Raw genomic sequence first — 24121 nt, forward strand, 5'->3', positions numbered from 1 at the left:
ACACTAACCTACAAGCAACTACAGAAGGCTATTAGGGAGTGTTTTCCTACGACAGCACTACAGTATAGACGGCTAAGAAGTAGGAAGCTACTTGTGTGCCTGCTTCAGTGAAAAGAAGCCGAGTCAGAGGATCCGAGGCGTGTCCAGAAGTGATGAGAAGGAGCTCCATTAGAAGTCAGCGGGCATTACTGTCATATTCTCCAGCGTCAGAATGACCGTAATGCTCGCTGCTTTCCAACAGGCCGAAGGTGTGTCCAGGAGCAGCAAGGTGAATCAAGTGGAGTTCCACAAGACTAGACTAGAGGCAGGCTTAATATACAGACATTTCTAGCATGGACTGTCAATCTAATATGTGTTACTACTACACTATGGCTCTATGGGTAAATTGTGTGAAGTTTCAAGGCTAAGTTATTAGGCATTCCAACATAGAGTTCTAACTTCCAACTGCTTTACTGACACATCACTGTAGACATTTAAAGCTTTGTTCCTGCAGTCCTCATCGGAAGTTAGAATTTTGGCAATACATATGGATATACTCATAAACAAACGCTGCCAATAAGCAAGTCCTTGAGCATTCAAGTTTGAGAAAAAGTACACAAGTAACAGATTAGCTTCACTGTGTTAACCATCTACCACAGCTTCTTTTTACAGTATACAGTGAGGATTGATATCAAGTACATTTGTCCAATTCTAACTTTGATTGATGTCTATAACACTACCAACTTAACTGCACCTAAAAAGCTATGAATCTAAATTGGTGTAAAACCTCTTTCATCACAGTTTGCACTCACGTGTACACTGTAGACCGTTCCCTTGGAACCCCTGGTTGCACCTGCATGAGTACCTGTCCTGATACGGGATGCACTGGGCATTAGGGTCACACTGATTCCGTTCACAGGGGTCAGTTGAGGTGCCCTGGTCAAGAGCTGCAGGACACAAAAGATGAAGGAACGTTTTACATGCAGTGAATGCTTACAGTTTGTGTTTGATGTCCTGTTATTGAATTTCATGCTGTTTTCCTGTCTGTCCAAGCCACAAAAGATAGCTCTTTTCAATAGAAGCTCTGTTGAAAAAAACATCAAAATTAGATTTTTGAAAATAAGATACTACAGAGAAGACTGTGCCTCACAATCTGTCCATCCCCTGAACAAGGAAAAGCCCCCAACATTGGAGCTTGCACACATCAAGGATAAGGGATATGCATAATCAAAACCAAAAGTCATCTAAAATATTCTTCCTGAAAGGAAAAGTTACAACAAATTTAGAACAAAATCTCAGTGTTGATCAAGTTCTTTGAAGACACAGACTGGCATGATAAAATTTCGAGTTCTTGTTTATCCAAACTGAAACTATACTACTGGAACAAGGAATCTCCCTTTCATGGAAGTAATAATGGGTCAAAGCAACAGAAATGCTTACACAGCACGCATGTGCGTCCGTCCCCAGCGTATCCAGGGCCACAGAGACACATGAAGTTGAAGGAGTTTATCTCTACGCAGTCAGCAGCAGGGTGGCAGTCATGGTTTGTGCAGGGGCTGGCAGCTGAAAGCGGGGCAGGGGGGAGGTTGCAGAGGCAGTGTAAGCAGGAGGAAGGACTGAAGCTGATGCATTACTTAAGCAAGCTGTGTACTTGTAACACAAATGACTCAAACATGCAAATAAGGTTACAAACTGCATTTTAAAAAGCTGTAAACATGTATTATGCACTCACTTTTAATACATGCTTCTGCATATCAATTATCATGCATTTCATTTAATTTTTTAGCAAAATAGGGACATGCTTGCACATATTAGCATAAATTTTAACTATTTCGTTCATGCGAGTACAAAACAAATATTTGTTGATTTACAAGCAGGCAGTGCAAATGAGCTCGGCAAGTCAATTAATGTATCTAAAGTAAAGGAAATCTTCTGCAGAGCTGTCACCATATCTATATGATTGTAGTTAAAACGACAACACCAGCAACAACACAGCAGTGCAAGGTGACAATCTGTATCTAGACATGGGACAACCACTACACGTTTGGCATACCGTCACATCTGAATCCAGTTCCTGAAAACCCTGGCATGCACTTGCACTCGTATTCATTGGCCAACCCTGCTACGCAATACGCGTTAATGTCGCACATGTGATCCCCTGAGAAACAGGGATTGACTGGATGGGAAGCACTATTGGTCATCCGAACAACTCCGTTGATGCCACACATGCTCTCCCCACTGTGACAGGGGATGGCTGGAAGGGAAGTAATGTTGGTTAACTGAATCACTCCTACAGCACTCCTAACTACAAGGGGTTAATTGTAACCATGGTGTGGGTCAATCATGTTATTTTTGGTCCTTACACAACTTTGCATGGACCTGCAACAGGACTTCTAAGAAGGGCCAAAAGGGTCAAAAGATTATCAGCATAGATAGGTACTTATCAGCTGGGTAATCATACTGGGCAACACATGTACCAACCTCAACACAGTTGTTACCACTTACAGAAGGACCACTACAAGTTGTATAAGGATCGTTCTATTTTGAGCAGGGGTGCAAAGGATGTCGTTTTGTAATCATTTGGGAGTTTGACTAAAAGGAAAATTAAGTACAGAGTCTGTTGCAGTTATAGGGAAGGAAATTATTCATGTGCAAATTATTGGGATTATTTTTTTGATCAACCCTCTCCCCAGTAGAATCTAGAACACATACTCACATCTACAATTGTAGCCAGTTCCAGTGAAGCCAGGCTGACACATGCATGTGTAGTCTTGCTTACAGGGGCAGTCACTGGGTACAGGGTTGGGGATGCAGACAGCGTTCATGTCACACCTGTTCCCCATACAGGGGTTCTGCAGCTGACTGACAGGGCTCATGGAGTCAATCTTCATCAAATCTAAAGGCAAATAAATGAAAGGGTTTGTGAAAACCTTTATCATCTTGGCCTACGAAATATCTGTGTATCAACAGACTGATTCAGCAGCCCCACTGACCCTAAGTTGCATAAATCAGCTGTGTTACCTTGGTAACCATAACATTGCTATGTGGGGATAACATTACTAGCAATTACAGGAATAAATAATCAACTCTTGATCACTTCTAGAACTTGACATGCAGTGAAAGTATTATTTGAGGTGTAACATTGGAAAACACCCTTTCTATTCCCTTTAATCATTATCAGATATTACAATATTACAAAAGACTACACAACAGCTACACAAATCTAATTCCTTGGTTCTAGGAATCCAGTTCTTATTTATGCCATGTGGTTTGGAAATATCTTATAAAATCCTCTTTCATTTATATCCCAAATTTTCCTGCAAAGGTGCAAGAACCAAGACATTAGATTGCTGTGCCCCACTTCCTCCCATCTACCCCAGGTCAATAAGAACCTGTGTAGCGGAGTTGCCGTTTCACCCTCGAGGGGGAACCAACATCGCAGTCGCAGAACAGGGGGTCTGTTCTTCCCGCATCTGAAAGGGCAGGCAGTGTTACTGGGACGCACATGTCCTCTGTTTCCACATCGTCTTACCATTTCCACACGTGTGCATACCGTGCAGTTACACTGACATAACAGCATACTCCATTGACTTGGCAGGCCTTCTTAACCTGACATGCTGGTCAGTAAGTGATGTGTGGAAGTTTTCAGTTTAAATTCTGCATGCCGTGCACCAGAATCCAACATTGGTGATAGGAGACCAAACATGCTATCCACAAAAATGAAGCATGCCTCCTAGTTAGAATTATACAATAAGAGTAAAGTACAAACATTTGAATGACAGTTTAATTAACATAAATAAATCTACAAGTGAGGCACACCAACCTCTCCTTGTTCTCCTTGTCTTATTCTTGTTCTTCTTTGTTGTGTTGACTCCCTTCCAGACAACAGACTGCTTGGGGCGGCACTTGCCTGCCACTTCAACAAACCCTGGCTTGCACTTGCAGCTGAGCGACGCCTCCTCGCTGTCAGGGTTGTATCGACCAACGCAGACTGCATGTCTGCCACAGCTGGTCTTGTTACAGGGGTTGGGGTAGTCTTCAAATGGGAGACAACTAGTGTCAGTGCCTTTGACACTACTCATTAGCTCTAAGACTGTGCCCAAGTGTACTGACAAACATGCAAACTATGATGATATACAGGGGTGTGGGTGAGGTAAGTATTACTTTGGCTGGTGAAAAGTATTCGTAAAATTAGTGAAACGCTTAGAGGAAATACAGAATAGGAGATATAAGCAAAAACAGAATTTAAAAATTATGGTTTAAACATAACATAACACATCAGACATGCAGTTGAGTTTTTTTTAAGTATGGATCATGTCTCACATTTACGTTATATATGACTTTGAATTGGATAAAGCATGCAGAGTACTGACTTCACCTTTAACACAACGGTCGCCTTTCTCTCTGTATCCTGGCAGGCACTTACACTCGTACCTCAGACCAGCCCTCCTTACACACATGGAGGTCTCCTCATCACAACCGTGAGACCCCTCCACACATGGGTGCTCAAACTTAAACTCTGGGGAAGAACCAACTCAACACATGGAGCAACAACAACAACAATAACAACAACAACAAGCATCACCACCAGTTTGCAAGCATCATCACCAAATAAGGTCACATGCTTGGAAATGTGGGTAGATGAACCAACCACCACCACCCGCCATAGCTTACTGCCATGCAGGAGAGAGAGGACATGCGATCGGAGGTAGCAAGCATTGGGGCAGGTAGCAGAGAGTAAACACAACAGAACAAGTCTTTTCAATTGACCTATGCAGAAGCTATGACTCAGATGCAACAGATATTACATGCAGCACTAGTAGTTTTGACAAACATAAACAACATTTTGTCATTCTAGAGAGCAGAGTTTGAGCTAGTATGTTTATTGAAACACTAAACAACAAATTAAAGAAAGACTAAAGGACTAACATAAAGAAGCTTGAAAGAGGAATAGTAAACTCAATCATTTTTTTTAGAAAACACAATATGCACATGCAGTTGGCACACTAACAGGTACACACACACGTGCAGAAAGAGGGAGGTAACATACATACACACATGTGATCACATGCCCTCCCTTTCCAGCCATGGCCAGCAACTTACCATACAGCATACATGTAATAGGCAATAAGCTTAGCAAGCCTTTTACCTGTGACCCATGACCTACCTACACACGTGCGGCCGTCACCAGTGAAACCAGGGTTGCACTCACACCTGTACCGCCCTGCACCCAGAGGGATGCAGCGGGCGCGCTCGATGGAGTCACAGTCGTTGGTCCCGTCGTAGCACGGGTTCTGCGATGGCTGGGGAGACAGTGCTGAAAAACAAAGCTCTCACAGCTACTAACTTTTTTCAAATCCAAACATTTATACATTGTACTTCAGGAATTTACATGCTTTTATAAAGACCTCCCATAACGAACAAGGACCCCCCCCCCCCCTTTGTGTCTAGCAGCACAAAAGCTAACTGTTTTTCCAGCAAGATTTAGTTTTGTCTTACAGGTACAGTAAGGGGAAAATAGCATGTAAACAGCACATAATCATTTTTGGTCATCATGGGGACATACAAGCACAGATAAACCTTATCTATTCAGAAACATTATGTAATTCAGTTAACTTTAATCATAAAATCAAAATCCCAAACAATAACTTACGAGTGCAGGAAGAGAAGCCATCCCCTTCATAGCCAGGAGGGCAAACACAACGGAAAGTTCCAATCTCGTTGATACAGTTCGCATTGGGAGCACAAGGTGGTGTTCCACTAGTGCACTCATCGATATCTGAAAATCACATTGACACAGAAATAGGGTGTCGTTAATAATAAGACAGAGTGTAATGTAGTGTCAAGTTTCTGTTGTGTCGCATCACAGAATATTTTTAATGAGAGAGTCATCTTGTTGTTGTTAAAGAAAAAGTTTAATCCAGAGTCAGAAGTGTTTGTTTTACCCTGACAGTTCCGCCCATCTCCAGTATAACCTCCCACACACTCGCAGGTGTACTGCTGCCCCTCCAGGGCCACACAGCGAGCACGGGAATGGCAGTCATGCTGGCCAGTCTGACAGGGGTTCAGCACAGGGGCAACAGGAGGACCTGGAAAATAAACAATGTTCTTTGTGAATCATGATTCAGCTTTATTACCAAGGCACTACACAACAATGTACAAGGTAAACTTTCATGCTCTCTTTAGTAAGCACAGTGAACCATAAGTTACATCAAACTGTCACGCAGAATTATAGACAAAAGCATGATGCAAATAGACCAGGTTTTGGAAGGACGACGTCAACCAATGTGAACCATGTTACTAACATCACGAACATCTTCTGTATTTCCTCAGACCCGAGTAGGTATAAACCCATAAAATGTTACCAACCTGCCATGGGCGACACCTTGGTGGTCATGGCGTATCTCACAATCTCCTCCTTGTTGTCAAAGAACACAAAGTTGCGAGAAACATCCACACGGAGGGAGTCGGTGACCAGACCCTCGTTGGGCAGGTTGCAGCCTGCCTCGTCATACTCAATAGTCTGGTCCCAGGTGTAGTTGTAGACTCGGTTGGCAACCGTGTAGCCACGGGAGGCGATAGACTTGATCAGACCTGCAGCAAATTTTTCCCAGTAATCAATTTTAGTAAATCAACCCTTTACTGGTTTATTGGATAGGCTATTCAATTTATGAAAGACACTCAATGCATCCATTATGCACTGTAGTGTTTCCAAGGCTGTAGCTTACTTCATACATTTTGCCAACTCTGTACAGATTTTGATTGCATAAGCCAAAATCCTTTCACACTCACACTTTCTGTGTCTAAAACCATTCCTATCATTGTCAACTTACAACAGAATAACAAGAAAGATAAATCTCCAAAATAGCATCATTTAAGAACACATGTACTTCCTAAAATCTGCCACAAATGCTATCTGCCACAAAGTTTATTTTGACCTAACCCTGGAGATGCAAAAAGATCACTTTGGACAAAATCATTCTTACCACAGCTAACTTCCAGCAGAAAGACAATAAAAGAGTTCAATACCCAAAATTAGACCATCATTATAAGACTGTCTGACTTACCTGGAGCAGTTTTCTGGTAGATCTCCTGGTACTCTCCGACCACGACCTTGTCGCCGGCAGCGATGGGGGGCAGCTCTCCGCTCAGCTTGGTTGTCATGGTGAGGTAACCGAACTCGTCCACGCCCTGGAAGTCCTGCTCCACCTGGAACACCTGGTTACCGGGGCGGAAGGTCACCACGGCAGTGCGCTTGAACACTCCACCTGAGGGATGGTATCCAAGTTAACACGTTTCCTTCCATTTTCCATCTGCTATCAAATCGAGTATGTTTCCTTGTAGCTTGCCGTCACATTCATTTTTGTTCATTATGTTTCGCCAACGAAACATATTGTTTTTGTCAGGTTTCTTCTTCTTCTTCTTCTCCTTCTTCTTCTCCTTCTTCTCCTGTCAAATCTTCAAATCGCTTCTTCTCGGTCGTCCGTCGACCAAATTAGCTGAAATTTGGTATGGAGGTAGAGTTTGTGTATACCCCTAAACCCTTTTAAAATTTTTTTCATATAAGTTTTTAAAATGATTTTATCAAGGTTTTTTGGTCATTTTCCGACAAAAGTCGCACATTATGGCCTCCAGTGCCGTGGTGTTCAAACCTAAGGACCTGAAATTTGGTTTAGTTGTGCATTGGATATTTACCCAAAGGACCCCATAATTTTTTTTGGTATACACTACTTCAAAATGATTTATTTTTCAATTTTTTGATGGAATTTTTGGTTATTTTCTCACAACTAGGTCATCTTGTAACATAAGCCCTCCTACTGTCTGGGAGTTAAAACCAAGCAGATGTCAGGGGGTACCTCTACTATAAAAATGGTATTACAGAAAGTTATATGTACCTTATGTTACATGGTACGGATGTTATATTTGAGATGTAGGTACCTATAGGACAGGTGAATACACCTGACAATTAATTATGATAATGAGGACCAAATTTGCATAATGTATGCATAAAGTTGTATGTCCCTTACCGTAAAAGCTGCGGATGTCATCTTTGAGATGTAGGTACCTTTAGGAAAGGCGAACACACCTGGCCATAAATTATGCTAATGAGGACCTCATTTGCATGATTTATGCGTAAACTTGTAATTCCCTTACCGGAAAAGCTGCAGATGTCAGATTTGAGATGTACGTACCGTTAGCAAAGGTGATCACACCTGGCCATGAATTATGCTAATGAGGACCTCATTTGCATAATTCATGCATAAACTTGTATTTCCCTTACCGTGAAAGCTGCGGATGTCATCTTTAAGATGTAGGTACCATTAGGAAAGGTGAATGCACCTGGCCAAAAATTATGCTAATGAGGACCTCCTTTGCATAATTCATGCAGAAACTTGTATTTCCCTTACCGTACAAGCTGCAGATGTCATATTTGAGATGTAGGTAGGTGCACACGCCTGGCCATGACATATGCTAATGAGGACCTCACTTGCATAATTTATGCATGATGTTGTATTCCCCTTACTGTAAAAGCTGCGGATGTCATCTTGAACATGTAGGTACATGTAGGAAAGGTGAAAGCACCTGGACATAACTTATGCTCATGAGGACCTCATTTGCATAAATTATGCAGAAACTTGGATTTGCCCAGGAGTTATTTTGGGACAGCCCACTTCTTGCATGAGGAGTATGGGCGAAACATCCTGAATTTGCTCTTAAAGCAAATGACGGCCAGTCTAGTTCTTATAACAAAAATTGTATTACCCTTCTCAGAGGACAGAAATATTTACGTTTAACATTGCCCTTTGTAATTTTATACATTATTAATGCACACAAAAAACTAATACATTTAATGCTAATTGTAGTAAAAAAATAGTGCCCTGTATAAAAGTTCAATCCTCCCTCACCTGTCAGAGTGTATCCGTTGACAGCGTTGGCCTGAGGAAGACCAAACAGCCATCCGATGATGCCACCAATGGTGGAGAGAGGCTGCATGGCGTACCCAACATTCTCCTCAATCCTGCTCATCGCTGTGTAGGCACGTCCGTCATTCACCACCACATAGGAATGGAGGTCAATGTCCCGGAGGTCAACCTCATCTTTACCTGACAGGCGCACAGTTCCCTCGACCTTGCCGTTCACCCTTTGGGGGGTTCCTATTGGATCAGCAGAAACAGTTATGCAACTGAACATACTGCAAACCTTGTAATAACTATTTCACATGGCCTCATCACACCAACAGACAGACACTGACATTTCCATTTTTTTAACTGCAACTTCAGGGACTTTAACCGTGTTCCAAAATGTAGGCGCTGAACTAAAATAAAGTTACAGTTGTTTGCTAGGTAGACAAATGTTGAAGTTATTCAAGTGTAGGTTGCCAGGTGTATTTAACCATATACATTTATAAGCAATTTGAATTCATGCATTAGCAATAAAAGCTGGGCACTTCTTACACTATACAAGGTTACAGAATGTATCTATCTGAATGTGTAAATATATGTGCAACTTTTTTTATGATATAACTTTTGAGAATTATAAAACTCAAAAGTGTGAAAACTTAAAATATTGATATGCATTGTGTGATGTTAAGTTATTCAATGTGGTTAAATACATCATCTGGTGATGTGGATTACACATGCTTCAGTATCGGTGGAGCTGCTGCAAATAATAATGAACGTTATTGTGATGGAGTCATGGAAGTGAAAATGTGAATAGTTGTGAGCAGATGACTTTGAGAGTAAGTCTTGTAAGGTAAACAGCATATCAACTTCTACTTCCTAATCTACTAATCTTAAACTACACTAGATAGGACTACTTAACCTACAAGTTAACTACTGATACTACACAATGAAGTTTCTTTGGGTTAAAAACACAGATTGTTGAAAGGGCACTGTAGACGTTAGTTGCCATGGTGACACAGTTAGCAACAGCAGACACCTACATGGCAGCTATGTCTACAGTGAGATTCTTTGATGATCTGGGGACGACTTACCAACATTATTGCTGTCTCTACCACCTGTATTCATAGGACAGAGAAATTTGCTAGGGTCATCATGTAGATAAGTGACCATCCTTTGCCAGTCCCACAGTGAAACAGACAAGAGGCATCACATGGGCAAGAGCATTTGCTCAGGCAGGAAGATATTTACTAAACATGCTCTTACTCTGTCCTTGTCAACATTTTTATCTGTTCTTAACCATCGTCTTTTGTGGTTTGGATTTCGTTTTAGGATTTCAGCCATGTGTTAAGTTCATTGTCATTTGACAGGAGACAGAATATCTGGTTCATTGTGAAGCTATTTTGTTTGATGGCTGTAGATGTTTGATGAAATAGTCTTCCTTTTACATGCTTACTGCCTGCCACACAATGCCATTTTAGGTGTACTCATTCTTTACCGGCAGAAATTTCACAGAAAGTCAAAGCATTGTTAAAGAGGACTTAATGTTCTGTCTAGGATGACACTGGATTAACCTTAGGATCAAAAGCAGGACAGCATAAAGCCTGGTATGCAGTTGATTTGGGGCAGTCCATGTCTACTTCCTATTCCTAAAAACTAAGAAGTAACAGTAGCAGGCAAAAAAGCCTGGAACCAGGCCTGTAGCAGAACAGAGGTGCACAAAGCACATAAGGGGTGCACTGGAGGATAAGGTCAACAACAGAGCAGAAAAACATAATAACATGCAAGAATTCAAAGGAGGCAGACATCAGGTACCATCTTGATAACACAAGGATGTTCCTTCATCTGACACAGTATCCACTCAGTGGTACTGGTATCCACTAACATGCAGAAATTAAATTGAAGGTACGTACTAGTATCTTCCAAATTGGTGAGGTCAGACTTACACCAGGAAAGTTTTTATTTTCTTTTCTTCAAATCAAATTGACAATAAAAAACTGTTTATAAAAAAATTAAGGACTACAGCATGACAACAGCACTCTCTCACCTGCGGGAAGGCAGTTGATGCCGTTGCCATAGAAACCCTCCTGACAGCGACAGCAGCTGATTGGTCCATTTCTGGAACAGCGGGCATTCTGGTGGCAGGAGTCACAGCCAGACGACTGACCTTGACCATCCAGGTTGAAAAATGTCACTGAACAAAATGCATGTCAAGTATTGTAGCATAGCAACATGGCAGATAACTTTGTTTTCTGGAGAATCACAAACGTCTTTCTAATTGTGGCAGGGAGAACTACAATTTTGCACAGTATGTATCTTGCTTACATGCATGAGGGCCGCATTCTAAGAAGAATTTCTATTGCCTGCTGGCTTCATGTCATAGCATAAGCCCAAAACCTTGCATAACAACCCAAGATCAAGATCAATAATAAAGAAAAGATCCAGAAGAAAAGCTGGGTCTACATTTCCAGATATGTCCACAAGGACTGATTGAGTTACTGGGTTGGGATGTCAACCTTTAAACTATCATCCTCCAAACCAACAAATTCAAACTCTGAGCTTCCTTTTTTTCTTCCCATCTGTATCTAATCTTATCAACAGTTGTCTACCAAATCTCATGATGGCAACATCTTTGCCTTTCAGTGGTTCATCATACCCAACCCAACAACTTCTTTCCTATGGATTATGCAGATCAGATGAACTGAGACCAAAAAAATATTCAACCATTATAGTAATTTTTACTGCCATTTTCAACAAAGTAACAAGGTACTAACACCCACAGGTCACTACATGCAAGGTCACTGAAAATGTCTGCCACGAGTCCCCGGGGTCTGTCTGCCTGACCACCTTTCACCCACATTACAAACCAGTTGGCAGCCAACCAAAGAACAGCCATCTTCCGAACTTCTGCTATATAGGACAGGGTCAGTAGCACCGATGCCAACTTCCACTATTGTTCACCTACATGTAGTTGAAACCATCCGCTCTGGATCCACAGTGCAAAACACAAACACCTTGCACTATACAGCAGTAGGAATCAAAAGTCACGACAACTAGCTCTGGATTTCATCCCTTTTGAGTCACTCCCAAGGTCAGGCTGAAGTGGCAAGCTCGCACTTGTTAGTGCCTATCAATGTGGGTGGAGCATAGTCTTTCTTCCATCAACCATGAAAGCAATGCAATCCAAGCAAGATGAACTACTCAGAAAAAGGTGGCTTCAGAACTTCTGCTATTTACAACTTAACTGGATTGAAAATTATTCAGTCATATAACGAATCAAGCCTTCTCCAGACAGCACTACAGATAGCAATGACTGTCAGTATCAGTTGCCAACTACAACAAGGAACTGTTTGAAATTATCCTTTTTCTTGCACAAAATCTCATGAACTAGGCTCAAGCCAACCCTGCTCTGCTCACCTATTGTAACCCCGAGTTGAGCAGTTAAATAACAGTATAATATGATAAGTCCCTTACCTTGGAATGGGTCCTGGTTGCTGGGGGTTTCATCCCTGTTGAACTGACCAGTCCTGTCCACCGGAGCAGGCGCCACCTCCACGAGGGGCTCCCTGTTCCTGTTGAAGCTTGTCGAACGGTCGCTGTCCACGATGGGGGACTCCAGCTTGGGTTGGGCGGGGATGATGTTCTGGAATCCGGCAAAGGCTCCAATCTGGAAGAGCCAGGCTCCTCCTGTGTTCATGTTGGACCAGCTGCAAGTAAAAGGGGAAGGTTAGAGATGGTCTTCTTATGTACTCCATTCTCAGTGGCAGGGTTGCCTATAACTTAAGTATAAGGAGGCCTTACACCCCCAACACTGTCAAATTCTGTGGTTCCAGTTCTTTTTTTTTAGAAATGCGGAACAGCGTGCACAAAAAATAGAAAAGGAGGCCAAGATGTAAAGACATCCGGTGTAAATCTTCTCTCTGGGGCTTTGTCAAAATTAAACATTCAAACTTGTAATCTACTATTGCTAGAGGCAACACTGATTTACAGCAGTCGACCATGCGAAACGAAGAACTAACTAGCCACAGCCCACCAAGCATACTCGACATTGCAAGAGGAAGGAACAGTCCCACAGGTCAAGGCATGTGACAGACCCACAGTGACCTACAACATCTTGAGGACCTCTGTGCTAATATTGACTTGAAGCAGTTCCAATCTTACAGTTTAATCTTACATGTCTAAAGTCAATGCCCTTTGACTCATTGCCAGACTGACTCCATGGACTTTGTTACCATTGTCATACATAGCTTTTTCATCCTTTGCAGTAGTCTGTGTTAGATTGACAATCATGCTTGCAGCCAAATAAACAAAATCAAAATGAAAACCAAACCCAGGGAAAATTGGCTCAGTGTAAGAACATGACATAGTATTTGTCTGGTACATGGCCAATATCTAACCAAGGACATTATATAGGAAGGACTGAGCACGGAGTCAGTCCCCCGCTGCGCGCTATTGTACAGACCCGCCAAACCCCGCGGCGATCTATTGTTTCCGCCCTCCGGCGGCGCTCCTTTGTACTCCCCCGTTCAATTCATGTCTTCCCGCCAAAACCCTGCAAATGAGCCCGATCATGACGTCACGCGCTCCGATGCTGGCCGAACACGGCCCGAACCTACCCGAACTACGGGCGAGATGCCTGTAGTTTCCGCGGATTTCCTTATTTGGGAAGCAAACGTGACGTGTGCAAACGGCAGCAGCTTCTGGGGAAGAAGCTGGCGGCCATTTTGATATGTGTTCGGGCGTTGTAGAGTAAAGATTGGTGAGTTTACAGGCTTTTTTGTGGAAATCTCATAAAGTTTTTGTCTGTAAAACATGTAAGAACATTCAAAGATTTATGCTGCTAAAACATAGTTACATCATTATTTGTGTATAAGTAAACGCTTTTTTTTAAAACTTCGAACGCTTTTGTTTACATTATTGTACAGTTTACTACAGATCGCTAGCGATTTTTTTGTGATCGTTGAGCAAGAACATTCCTCAATTTTTTACAAATTCCGTAGATGGCCTTGCACGGTGAGCCAACAAAGTGGACATGTCCGTATTTCGGGGGTTCTTTGCAAAGCCAAGCCGTTTGTTATGCCAGCACTTGCACGGGGAACATGTCCTGACATCCATATCTTTGTTAATGTAACATGTAGGTTCCCAATCTTATCGACTCCTGATCTTTGTGTTATTTTGCAGATTGCAAACTTCCGTGGAAGGGGCATGACCACCAGAGCGATGTCCCACGATACAGCGCTGCCGAAAATACAACGTAGAAGATAAATAAAGATTTACGCATCAAATTGTTTGTTGGAACCAACCTCCAAAATTCTGTTTTTAGTAAAATGTAACACTACCTGTAAATATTGAATAAATACATGGATTTCTTGAATTCATAAATCTCTAGTGTGATAATTTCTTCTTCAATTTTCTAGTCGGTATTCTAGCTTGACGCAAGTGTTTTTGCCTGACGGTAGCGATGAATAAAGATCCCCCCTCCCCACAGTTCGGTTACGCCAGACTATTGTTGCAGCAAATTATAAACGGATATTGGAGGTACGATTTTTAAAAATATGTAACTCAGAAATACAAATCGTTTAGAAAACTAACTTATAAATACACTACACAAGGACATTATCATTATGTTGTGTTGCTTGATCTTGTGCTTGGTGAAGACGGCTCTCTTATAAACTTGTTTAAATCACACAACATGCAAGTGAAAGTGGTAGCTTTGTCGAAATTTTTGTGTGGTTTTTGGGACTTCCAGCTTCCCCGTTTTTTGACGATCGTCTCGAAAATCACTCAAAAACAGTCACCTTGGCCTGGTCCGGCCATTCTGAATTTGTGTTACAATAGTGGGCCGCTTGGAATCCATGCAAATCCGGGGGTGATTCGTATGTAGGTGTTAATTATTTTTACAACCATGAACCGAAGGTTCTTGAATAGGGACTGATTGTGTGCTCAGTCCTTCCTATATAATGTCCTTGATCTAACCAATTGCATGTCTAGAGAGGGTTGGGAAACAAGAGCAAAAACAAGACACACATGTCTCCAAGACCCCTTGGCATTTTCAGGCCGCATAATAAAGAGGTGGTTTACCCATTGACGTTCTTCACAGCATCGGTGCCGGATGCGGGAACCAAATAGAACCGTTCTCCATCGCCTGCATTGAAACCGACCTGCAAAACATGACAACATTAATTGGACGAAACAAACAGACTTTTTAAACACAAGTTAAAATCACATGTGCTGCCAGGAATATAGCCAAGACCTTAAACTCTGACATCCTTGTTCTTTAAAAATCTTCCAAACATCTGAAACTACTAAAACTACAAGACTTTTCAGCAGCAGATGGTGCCAACAGGCTACAGGCCACATACCTCTTTACTTCAGCGTGGAGCCATGCCAGCATTTAAAACTCCTTTACTAATACTAGTGCTAAGTAGACAGCTTGGGAATTCAATTGTACGATACAGCTGATTGTTGTACATCCTTTTTTATCATTTTCACTGGATGCCTGACTATTAAAGATTTACAAAATCAGTGAATGCAGTACCAAAGCTTGGAGGTTCTTAAAAAACAATCTTGAACTTCACAGAAAGCCATATGAATTGTTCCCATCTTACAATGGCCACAGGTCTCCACTACTCTGGCAAAGTGATGACAGAAGACATGCAATGTTGCTGCTAACAATGTCAGCTAGATAATCTTTTATGTAATTGGAATTATTTAACATTGCAGCAGAATGATTATTTCTATTGTTGGGGATCTGCCTTCTATAACGGCAACATGATACACACTTTCTACAGTTAATGAGAACAATCAGGACAGCAAACCTGGGCTGGCAGTTCTCCAGCTGACCGCCTGCCTGGGCGCTGGATGGTTCTCCACCACTGGATGCCGTCAGCCTCGTAATGGAAGAACACGAAGGATTGCCTCGCTCCATCAGTCGCAATCACAGCTTGGAAAGTGTTCCTCTGAGGGAATAAAAGGAGAAGAAACTTGCATTGAAACATTTAAGGGATAACTAACTTTTTTTTCATACTAAATGACAAGGAATTTTAACAATGTTATATGTATTAGATGTTACGGAATCCATACACACTAAGTCAAAATCTACATAAAAAATGCAATGCTAACACTAGTATCAGTATGAGTACAGCTTTTTGAATGCACCTTATTCACTCTGATCTAGGGGTGGGTACCGGTACATAAAATTCAGGTCCGGTTCAGGTGCAGGTCCAGAGGGTCAGGTCCAGGTCCAGACCTGTACCTGTACCTGATTATTGTAGTCTCGCAGTACATCATATTTTGGAGAGCAAGACACACGTAAAACTCTCCAAACGTCATGTCTGGAACGATATAATTTCTTAGGTTTGCACTTTGTCTGAAAATTATAACTACACTCTCCTCGCCGTCTGTTTACTCATCCTTTGAGTGTTTCTAGATATGATTCACAGCTAACGTCTTCGACAACGACTCGTTAAATCTGCTGTTTTGTATTTTCTTAGTAGTGAGACCAGTTATGTGACCGCCTGCTGGTAGCCTGGTACTATGAATTTTCTAGTCGGTCCATAGGCCGGTCCACTGATTTTTTACGGACCGGTTTCTTTGGACCGGTCCATTAAGAAATAACGGTTTTGTACCGGTACACGGTACCGGTACCCACCCCTACTCTGAGCAAATGCTTTTCCTATGATATCTACTGATAAGCATACATTTTAACCTCTGTTATGAACTCTTATACCTTCGACTTATACAAAGAACAAGTTTGATACCTTGTCGTCTCCGTCGGGGTAGTATCCAACATCCACCCAGGTAACGATGAAGAGCGCATTCGCAGTGAAGTCTGAGGACTGGTCAGGGAAATACGTCCGGACAGCAGTTGACGCCTGGACCAACAGTTGCTGGTCAGTCGTCTCTCGGTAGAAAACTTGTCCTGCAGCTTCAGTGTCAACGTCAGTGGAGAAGACGGAGATGACGGACACATCCAGCGGGAAGCGCTCGTTGATGTATTCTGACACGGCTTTGCCAAAAGAGATGATACCATTTGTACTCACCTGTAAACAGAAAGTTCTGGTCAAAATAGGTAATAAAACAGAAAACAATGTGGAAAATGGAAACTTTTGACATGACAGATCTTATTTTTGCAATGGATAAGTATGTCTTCCTAGACTCTACCAGTCTCCCCCGGTCGCTGGGAAAATAGTAGAAATTGGCCAAATAGAGTCAAATGTTTGAAGGGAGTCGGCTACGGAGAGAGGGTCAAATTGGCAACCGAGGAGACTGTCTAAACTCGGCGAGAATAAAGGCAATAAAAATAATCCGCTCATTTCCTGAACAAAGGCAGTAGCTTTGGAGTTGAGATCATTTAGGCCATAAATCAATTAGGGCACGACCAGCAGACTGCAGCTTTTTCAGCTACTCCCGGCAGACTAACTATTCTAAGTGATGTTTTGGCCCTTATAAACCCACTAAAACGTCTAAAAATCTTCTTAAATTCACGTTAAAACCTAAAGTTAATAGTAGAAACATCGTCTGCCGCTGATCACGGCTTGGGCGTGCGGCTTGGGACGGTGCGGCTTGGGCTCTACCAGCCTCCGCGGGTCGCTGGGAAAATAGTAGAAATTGACCAAAATAGAGTCAATCGTATGAAGGGAGTCACCTACGGAGACGGCCAAAGTCCCCCGGCAAATGTTCTCCCTATAGCCGGCGCGGTTAGTCTGGTAGAGACTAGCGGTTTGGGCGTGCAGTTTGGGCTTGCGGCTTGGGTGCCATTTTGAAACAGTACAGCCCATATTCTGCCTTGTCGATCAGCGAAGGTTAGTAAACATGTTACAAGTTCTTCAAGGTACGACTCTTGTAACAAATATCAATGAGATTTGTCCTTTTTTTGGCCAACCCAACGTGTTAGAGTGTTGTTTTCATGGGCAAAACGAATTCTGATGACAGACAAGGCACTTCCTGTTACAATTGTCCTGGGCTTGTCTGTTCTGTTACGGTCTGCTCGCAGAGCAATAAAAGGATCATTTAGCTACTTGGCACCTATTAGATAGTGATTAGTGCCGATCAAAGAACTCGCCGAGTTTAGACAGTCTCCTCGGTTGCCAATTTGACCCTCTCTCCGTAGCCGACTCCCTTCAAACATTTGACTCTATTTGGCCAATTTCTACTATTTTCCCAGCGACCGGGGGAGACTGGTAGAGTCTAATGTCTTCCTAAGGCCAAAGCTTTTGTAAATCTTATGCAAATGACCCACATTTATATAATCTATGCCTGGTAATGTTCACTTTTAAGTTTCCTACACATGTCATGAGTATGAAATAACCATCATTTCTAAACTTCCACTACACTACCATCACAATATGTTAAGGGGCCAAAATCTAATCATTTCCATGTCTCATCAACTTGATCAAGACCTACCCACATATCAAAGATAATTTGCTAATCCATTAAATTCTTAAAACCAGTATAATGTCAAAAACAGTTTCCTGCAATATCTGGCTTCTTAATCAGGGATCTTAACATGTAACAGAATTTACCAAACAGCTGAGTAGACAAAATGTGGAAAACTAAGCAGGGCATAGGGGAGATGAATACAATTCCACACAGGAAGTGAAGCAAGGAAAGATACACAAAGTGATTATATGAAAACATTCTGATGAGGAATAAGGATTGTAAAGAAAAGTGTTCTTGAGTTATTTCACAGTCAGCAGTTTTGGGCACAATTTGGTTAGTTGTGCATTTACATAACATGCGATCCTTCAATTTCGGTAACATCAGCAGGAAATACACACATCCTCCTCTTATATTGTGGTTCAGCTGTAACAACTCAAGTCAATCACTCACTACATCCACTCATGAATTCACTCAGAAAGTAAATGTCTTGAATTATAGCAAGGAAACTTCAATCTTGTTGAAATCTGGAAGTGCTAACTGCTCAGACATGGGTAAGTGATTGGTATAATCCCCCTTTTAAGTTGTTATCAGAAATGTGTTGTTACAGACACTACAATTATCCTGACAATGCACATTTCTGTGAATACCATTACCATCCAATAAATGGACGACACCCAAAACAGTGAACAATTCACACAACACACACAGAGCTGGTGAAACACATGTCAGCAGGAGTACAAACAGACAGCACCCCTGGCAGTGATAGACATAAGATAGAAAACTTGAAAGGAGTCAAAGGAGTAAAGATGGAAACTCTAGAAGCCACAGAAGACCATTCCCTTGACAAGACAGAGCAGGTGTAGCTCAAGACAAACAGGCCCTTTCTTTGATTCCTGGTCTAAACCATTCTTCTTCTTCTCCTTGACAGCCATTGTCAGCAGAAAAAGCACCAATTTGTGAGCTGAATAGATTCATTTATGTATGTGTATTGTCCAACTGTTTATGGTAACAATCCCCCAAGAATTCCCACTCCTGTCTTTGTTTACCTTCCCAATGGATATTCCCTTATTCAAAGTCTCTGAGACAGTGTTTTGGAATCTGAACCCAAACAAATAACAGAGAAATTTTCGCAACAAAGGGAACCCAAAATCTCCAATTACCCACTCAAATGGACAGAGAGTTCTCAACTGAGCCCTTTTAATCAATGCTCAAAGAAACACACCAATGCTGTGACCTTGAGGTCCTGAGTAAAACCACCCCAACTCCAAGTGTGGTGTACCTATACCTAACACAAGAACAGACCACAACTATGCCCACTCCATGCTTTCATAATCTGAGAGAAACTTTAGTCATCAATCTCTAAATGGCTATCAATATCATGTGTCCTTGGAATATTGGATGGTTCAAGTGAACAGTCAGGAGACAACCAGAGTCTACACTCATTTTAAAAGTAATCATTCATTGATAAACCAATCATCAGATATTCAATCACTTTCAAGTAATTAGGTAAAAAGATATGAAGACACTTCTCCACTTTCCCCTACTTAGTCAGAGGATACATCAGTGATCAAAGAACAACAGCCAACGGGCAAGATAACCCATAGCCTGGTATACATCCGTTTCCAGGTCCACGGCAAGGTAACAACTGTTGGGAAGCGGATACAAGCTTGAAACGGATGGATACCAGGCTAAGATAACCAGACTGTAGCAGAGGAAGTATCCTGAACAGGGCTGGAATCAAAGATAAACAGGCCAGGACAGATAAAGAACCAGACACACAAAGGAGGTGATGACAGCTTCGTTATAGAACCAGGGGTACAAGAACTTTTCAGCAATGACTGAAGTAGACCCTGCGAGTTCGATCCTAGGGTCACACCCAGCTCGGACATAAAATCTGGTAGGGTTTCAATATCAAAAAAAGTTGTGTAAGGATTGCATTCGTCATTTTGGATGGTGACATAAAGCCTGTGGCCCCAAGTATGATGGAGCTTCAGGCCTAAGCTTCAATCATCATCAAACCTCAACCTCTTAACTTTAAGTTTAACAAATCAACCCAATATATGTATGAAGAAGAGTAGAGATGACCCAGCATGCTTGGCTAAATACATGAGCCATTGCACTATTAGCTAACAAAAAAATGTCATACTTCATCCTCAGTCTGATGTTTTATCGCTTTTTACCCTGCCGATGCAAAAAGGGTAACAAATCAGGCATCTCCATGCTATTTGTGCTTCTAACTAACAGCCATTCAACATCATTAAATGGTATCAATTACACAAACATGCACATTGAAGTCAATTATCTCTTTTCTCTGGTCCAAGTGTAAAAGGAAAGTTACAGCATCCCCGGCATCTCCTTTAAAACTACACATGAGTACAACCTTACCAACTACATCGGTAAGGCCCAAGCCTACATACAGATAAATTGTGTTACCCAGGTAGCATTTTACAAGTTATGCCACAAAGAACAGAAAGAAAGGCTCTATGTTAACGTTAACATGCGCCAGATGTGTCTGTATGGAGACCTTCGACTTGACTGTAAATATTCCAGGGTTATCGAAGGATGGAGGCCAAGACACGCACCACCCTGATTCCTGATAACCCCACTGGCTTAGGATACTGCAAAATCAAGACTTTGAGGAAAGGTAAATGGTGTTCAGCAAGTTTGGAATTTTTATATGAAACTGAACCACCATATGCGTCAGTGAAAATACAGTATGACACACAAACAGCATGTGTATTCTATTTCTAGCCTTTATAATAAACTAGTCTGTCATTCAGATTTCCCAATGAGTAAATTTCATAAAAAAAGCTCTTTAATAATGTGGACTTTTATTGAATGTGTCACAACTTAAGTTTCAAAAAGTAGGGTTGAAGTTCAACTTTAATGTCATATGAAGGTCATCCAGCTGGCCCATTTTCCCTCACCTCGGGCTCCTTGAGGAAGCCCAAGACTCCCTGAGGAACACAGACAGAAGGGCAGCTCAGAGTCAGATCATTGGACAGTGGCCAAATCCAACTCCCAGTCTGCCTGCAGTGGCTGGGGTAGCAGGCACCACAAAGTCACAAGTCATCTGCTCTGTTCAACAGTCCCCAAATACACAGGGGTGGGTACAGAAAAAGAAATTATATCTATCTTGGGAGCTCTCAAGTGCTCCACAAACTAATTAATGGGGGGTATGTTTGAGTTGAGGAAAGAAAAGTCAACATTTGGAGACAGAGGGCCATGTTATTGCCTTAATGGATATGTAGGGTCAGTGCTCGCTGTAAGTTCTCAGATTAAAATAAAGTAAAGTAATCTTTATGCTTCCAGCCTCTTTTCTGATAGGCATCTAAAGAGAGTACCAGTAGTAGTGCAGTTGTAGTAGTAGTAATACCTGCACTGGACAACTGGATCAGTGTATTGTTCAAATACTCATTCATCTAGAATAGCTTTATGATTTGGCCCTTACTTCTTTCCCCAAGCCAGGAAGGATAACCAATACCGCAACCTTTAGGTTGTCTTAGGATTGAAAAACATGTTTATCCATGCCTAACAAGAGCAGCGCATTCAGGGGCATTTCAAATGAACTGCTGGCATACTTGCAACAACTGTCAGGATCCATCCTTAACCCTCTGGCATTCTGCCATGGTAACCATCAGTGTGAAAGTGAACAGTGTGAACACATGAACATAAACAAGTTTCTTACAACAATCCTGGCGTGTGACCCCGAAGGTTGAACCTACTATTCACAGACTTCTGTGGAACAAGATTATAAACAAACAAGTACAAAGCATGTTTGTGTGCTTTCAACAAACCCTGTTTTCATGTTATGGCTTTCCTTTCAAACGCTGTGGAAAATACAGTAACTGAACTGGAAAAAGATATTATTCAGCACCAGACAGGCATGCAAACTTCACTGTCAAGATATATCTCTGCAATCTAAACATTCCCCTTCCCCTAAGAACAAAAATTTGGGGGTGGGTAAGAACATAGAATGCCAAAAGAACCACTGGCAATGAATGAAAAAGTCATGAATTGTATTAATTGTATAAATTGAACTCTATTGATTGTGTAAATTGAGCATTTAGCTTTGTAAAAAATATCCTATTGCAATGGGTGCCAAATTATCTTCCCCCAATTAGATTTCATCTTTTCCTAATATGATCTTACCGTCGTCTGACCAAATTACCTTGCTTGAGTCCAACCTACAATACAAGAAATATTACAACCAACTTGAACCGAGTCTGTCTGAACTAGCTCGAGGCAAATATACCAACAATGTGACAATTTGTCTAGCCTATCATACTGGAACCTTCTTGGTCAAACTTCACAAATAATTCTTACACCTTGACACCTTCATTTAAGATCACCTTTCTTAAATTTCCTCTTTCCTATGGCTATGGCTTAATCTGCTAAGGAGTTTCTTATCTGTCACTACGTTGGCCCATACATTCATACAAAATGTGAAACTGTATCGGGCTGATTACATCATACCCTTGCACTGGGCACTCCCATATCCCCTCTAGCAAGGTAATTATGTGGTTTTTCCAACAACTCAGGAGGTGTTTTGACAGCCAACCTTAAGCAGAAGGTGAGCTGTTCAGAGAACCTCAGTCTATTGTTACAGACTTTTGTCTGGGTCTGCCTGTCTGTGTTGAAAGAGTCTATCAATTACACAACATCCGCTCACCATTTTAAACAAACTTCATCTTCTGTTGAAAGAGACTTCCTTTCAACAGACAGTGTAGTACTTTACCCTCATATCTGTTTATCAGTTTTCTTCCACTGAACAAACAAACTATAACTGTAGGTTTATGGCATTGGACTGAAGAATCCATGTTTTTGACACCAGATACTCTTCCACCTGGCTTGTACATCTGTTTCTGATTCATTCAACTGGCTAACAAATTTGGCCAGTGGCCAGGCCCCGCCAGGGTGGATTTCTTTAGGTTGCTATCCCTTTCTTTCTTGGAGTCAAATACATCAAGGTACACCAGTACATAATAGTATATATATATATATATATGGGAGGTCAAATTCAATTTTGAATAGTAGGATTGACACGGGTAACAATTTAATTTTGATAGTTGTGTCATGGTGAATGTTTTATTTGTCAGTCATAGATATGAGCAGCAAGATGTTTTTTTTCATACCTCTGGAATTACATGTATGAAAAAAACATGATCTAGTATCTTTCACCCTGCTATCATGATTACCTAAATACCCCATCTTCTGATCACAATCTATTGATGAGCTCCAGGGAGACCAGACACACACAACAGCTCATTTATCAAACCACATGTTCTCTGATTGCAGGACAAATGTCTCTGAAAGGCTGATTGTTTTTGCAGAACAGGGATACCACCACTGAGAATTCTACACAAACACATTCTAGATGACAAAAGAAAACTGGGGAGAAACCCAGAGGGTCTTCTCCATAGGGAGTCCAGATAAGGAAAGTGAAGGCTCATGAGGAGTTTCAGTTTCCCCAAATATCTTCAGCGATCTAAACTGGCCTTGGAACTCCGAAAAATATCATAGGACCAGGAAAACTCAAAGAAGAAAGGTAGAATCCTGAGTGAAGAAAAGTAAGAGCAATCAAGTAGAAGAGAAAAACAATACTGGGACTGGATTGGAAGGTCACATAACCCCTTCAACTAGGGGCTTGACTGGGAATCGGAAAAATGAGACAGATAAGAGGCTGGGTCCAAGGGTAAAGAGAGGCATTAGTATCAAGAAGACAAAGACAAGACTTCATGGAAGAACTCACAAGACCATACCCTGCAGGAGTACAAAAATAAGGAAATATTGAGTTATGCATGAATGCACGTACATGACAAGTCTTGCTTCTTGCATCATGCAAACACAAAGGTGATGTA

At 41.6% G+C, this 24121-nt stretch overlaps 1 protein-coding gene and 1 long non-coding RNA gene across 19 annotated transcripts in view; one reads left to right on the forward strand and one right to left on the reverse strand.

Annotated features, from left to right (window-relative positions):
• LOC136433121 (neurogenic locus notch homolog protein 2-like) overlaps positions 1-24121 on the reverse strand; it is a 56621-nt gene that overhangs the window by 29076 nt on the left and 3424 nt on the right. For 13 of the 18 annotated variants that reach the window (XR_010755599.1, XM_066424955.1, XM_066424961.1 and 10 more), the window contains exons 2-20: positions 16640-16921; positions 15698-15838; positions 14961-15040; positions 12354-12586; positions 10927-11073; positions 9974-9997; positions 8886-9134; positions 7047-7247; positions 6349-6573; positions 5925-6068; positions 5633-5758; positions 5147-5296; positions 4358-4498; positions 3803-4015; positions 3372-3452; positions 2696-2875; positions 2033-2233; positions 1420-1542; positions 792-926 (exon numbers count right to left, since the gene is read on the reverse strand). Coding sequence is in view for 17 of the 18 variants with exons in the window: in XM_066424955.1 (XP_066281052.1) it covers positions 792-926; positions 1420-1542; positions 2033-2233; positions 2696-2875; positions 3372-3452; positions 3803-4015; positions 4358-4498; positions 5147-5296; positions 5633-5758; positions 5925-6068; positions 6349-6573; positions 7047-7247; positions 8886-9134; positions 9974-9997; positions 10927-11073; positions 12354-12586; positions 14961-15040; positions 15698-15838; positions 16640-16921 (3076 nt within the window). In the remaining variant the exon portion in view is untranslated. The remainder of the gene's footprint in view (positions 1-791; positions 927-1419; positions 1543-2032; positions 2234-2695; positions 2876-3371; positions 3453-3802; positions 4016-4357; positions 4499-5146; positions 5297-5632; positions 5759-5924; positions 6069-6348; positions 6574-7046; positions 7248-8885; positions 9135-9973; positions 9998-10926; positions 11074-12353; positions 12587-14960; positions 15041-15697; positions 15839-16639; positions 16922-24121) is intronic. The other 5 variants (XM_066424953.1, XM_066424952.1, XM_066424954.1 and 2 more) reach the window with 5 other exon arrangements.
• On the forward strand, positions 13271-14261 carry LOC136433131 (uncharacterized). Its single transcript, XR_010755601.1, has 2 exons — positions 13271-13638; positions 14061-14261. It is a non-coding gene; the product is annotated as an uncharacterized lncRNA (long non-coding RNA).

This window comes from Branchiostoma lanceolatum, chromosome 4 (assembly GCF_035083965.1).
Source record: "Branchiostoma lanceolatum isolate klBraLanc5 chromosome 4, klBraLanc5.hap2, whole genome shotgun sequence".
NCBI lineage: Eukaryota > Metazoa > Chordata > Leptocardii > Amphioxiformes > Branchiostomatidae > Branchiostoma > Branchiostoma lanceolatum.